General features: G+C 46.8%; 1 protein-coding gene across 2 annotated transcripts in view; it reads left to right on the forward strand.

The window, feature by feature from the left end:
• jkamp (jnk1/mapk8 associated membrane protein) overlaps positions 1–1,192 on the forward strand; it is a 5,744-nt gene extending 4,552 nt beyond the window's left edge. For both annotated transcript variants that reach the window (XM_035674492.1, XM_035674493.1), the window contains exons 5-7: positions 175–356; positions 471–547; positions 689–1,192. In XM_035674492.1, coding sequence (XP_035530385.1) covers positions 175–356; positions 471–547; positions 689–907 — 478 coding nt within the window. In that variant the 3' untranslated portion in view covers positions 908–1,192. The remainder of the gene's footprint in view (positions 1–174; positions 357–470; positions 548–688) is intronic.
• Positions 1,193–1,198: the final 6 nt, after the last annotated feature.

The raw sequence follows: 1,198 nt of genomic DNA on the forward strand, positions 1-1,198 counted from the left end.
GTACAGTCCATTTACAATTTACCAGTATGGTGAGTTGAACCCAATCGTGAGTATATTTTATTGTTACATAAAAGTTGTCACTATTTCTGTCGACAGAGGTCCATTGTGATTTGCTGTATATTGTTAGAGCTTATTGTCTTAAGCAGACTTCTGTCTTGTCATTGTCCTCCTCAGCTACACCATTGTGTTAATCTACTACGCCTTCTGCCTGGTGCTAATGATGCTGCTGCGCCCCCTGTTGGTGAAGAAGATAGCATGCGGCCTAGGCAAATCTGACCGCTTCAAGAGCATCTACGCCGCTCTGTACTTCTTCCCCATCCTCACTGTGCTGCAGGCCGTGGGCGGAGGGCTGCTCTGTGAGTATTCATGGCCTCTGCTGCTGACTTCACATCCCACTGCGACTTAAGAGTTTTTTGTGTTTATAATAATGTTTAATTGTGCAGCTGTGAGTCACTATTTGTATGTTTCAGACTATGCATTCCCCTACATCATACTGGTCCTGTCTCTGGTCACACTGGCTGTCTACATGTCTGCCTCTGAGATACAGGTAACTGTGTGCAGTGTGTAGCCGATTTAAAAAAAAAAAAAAAACATTCTTTTAGCGTAATTTTGATGTCATTGATCTGTTCTCGTAATATTCATTCTAACCTGTTTCCTCTCTCTGTGTGCTCACCCTCTGCTGCCACAGTCGTTCAAGAACCTGGTTGCTAAGAAGAAGCGTCTGGTAGTCCTGTTCAGCCACTGGCTGCTCCACGCGTACGGCATCATCTCCATCTCCCGGTTGGACAAGCTGGAGCAGGACCTGCCGCTACTGGCCCTCGTGCCCGGCCCCGCCCTGTTCTACATAGCCACGGCTAAGTTCACCGAGCCCAGCCGCATCCTGTCTGAGGGCGGCAACGGACACTGAGCTCCTCTGCTGACAAATCCAACACTGATAACCTTTTTATAAAGTGCTGCAGCTTCCAGTAGTGAGCCATCAGACTGACAGCAGTGTGTATTGGGTAATTCAGTGAGGTGGACTGGGGTTCAGTTTCAGGGCTGATGACCATAGAGTGATGACATCGTTGGCACGCTGTTTAACTGCTAGTGTGCAGGTACATTAAAGGTAGAGTTGCACAGTAAGTGATAACCATTAAGTGTTTTTGTGTAATTCCATTCATGATTTGCAAACAGGACAAATGGTTCCCAGATCAGTTCA

Source organism: Morone saxatilis, unplaced genomic scaffold, assembly GCF_004916995.1.
Source record: "Morone saxatilis isolate NCDOM2014 unplaced genomic scaffold, NCSU_SB_2.0 Contig3, whole genome shotgun sequence".
NCBI classification, from domain to species: Eukaryota; Metazoa; Chordata; class Actinopteri; family Moronidae; genus Morone; species Morone saxatilis.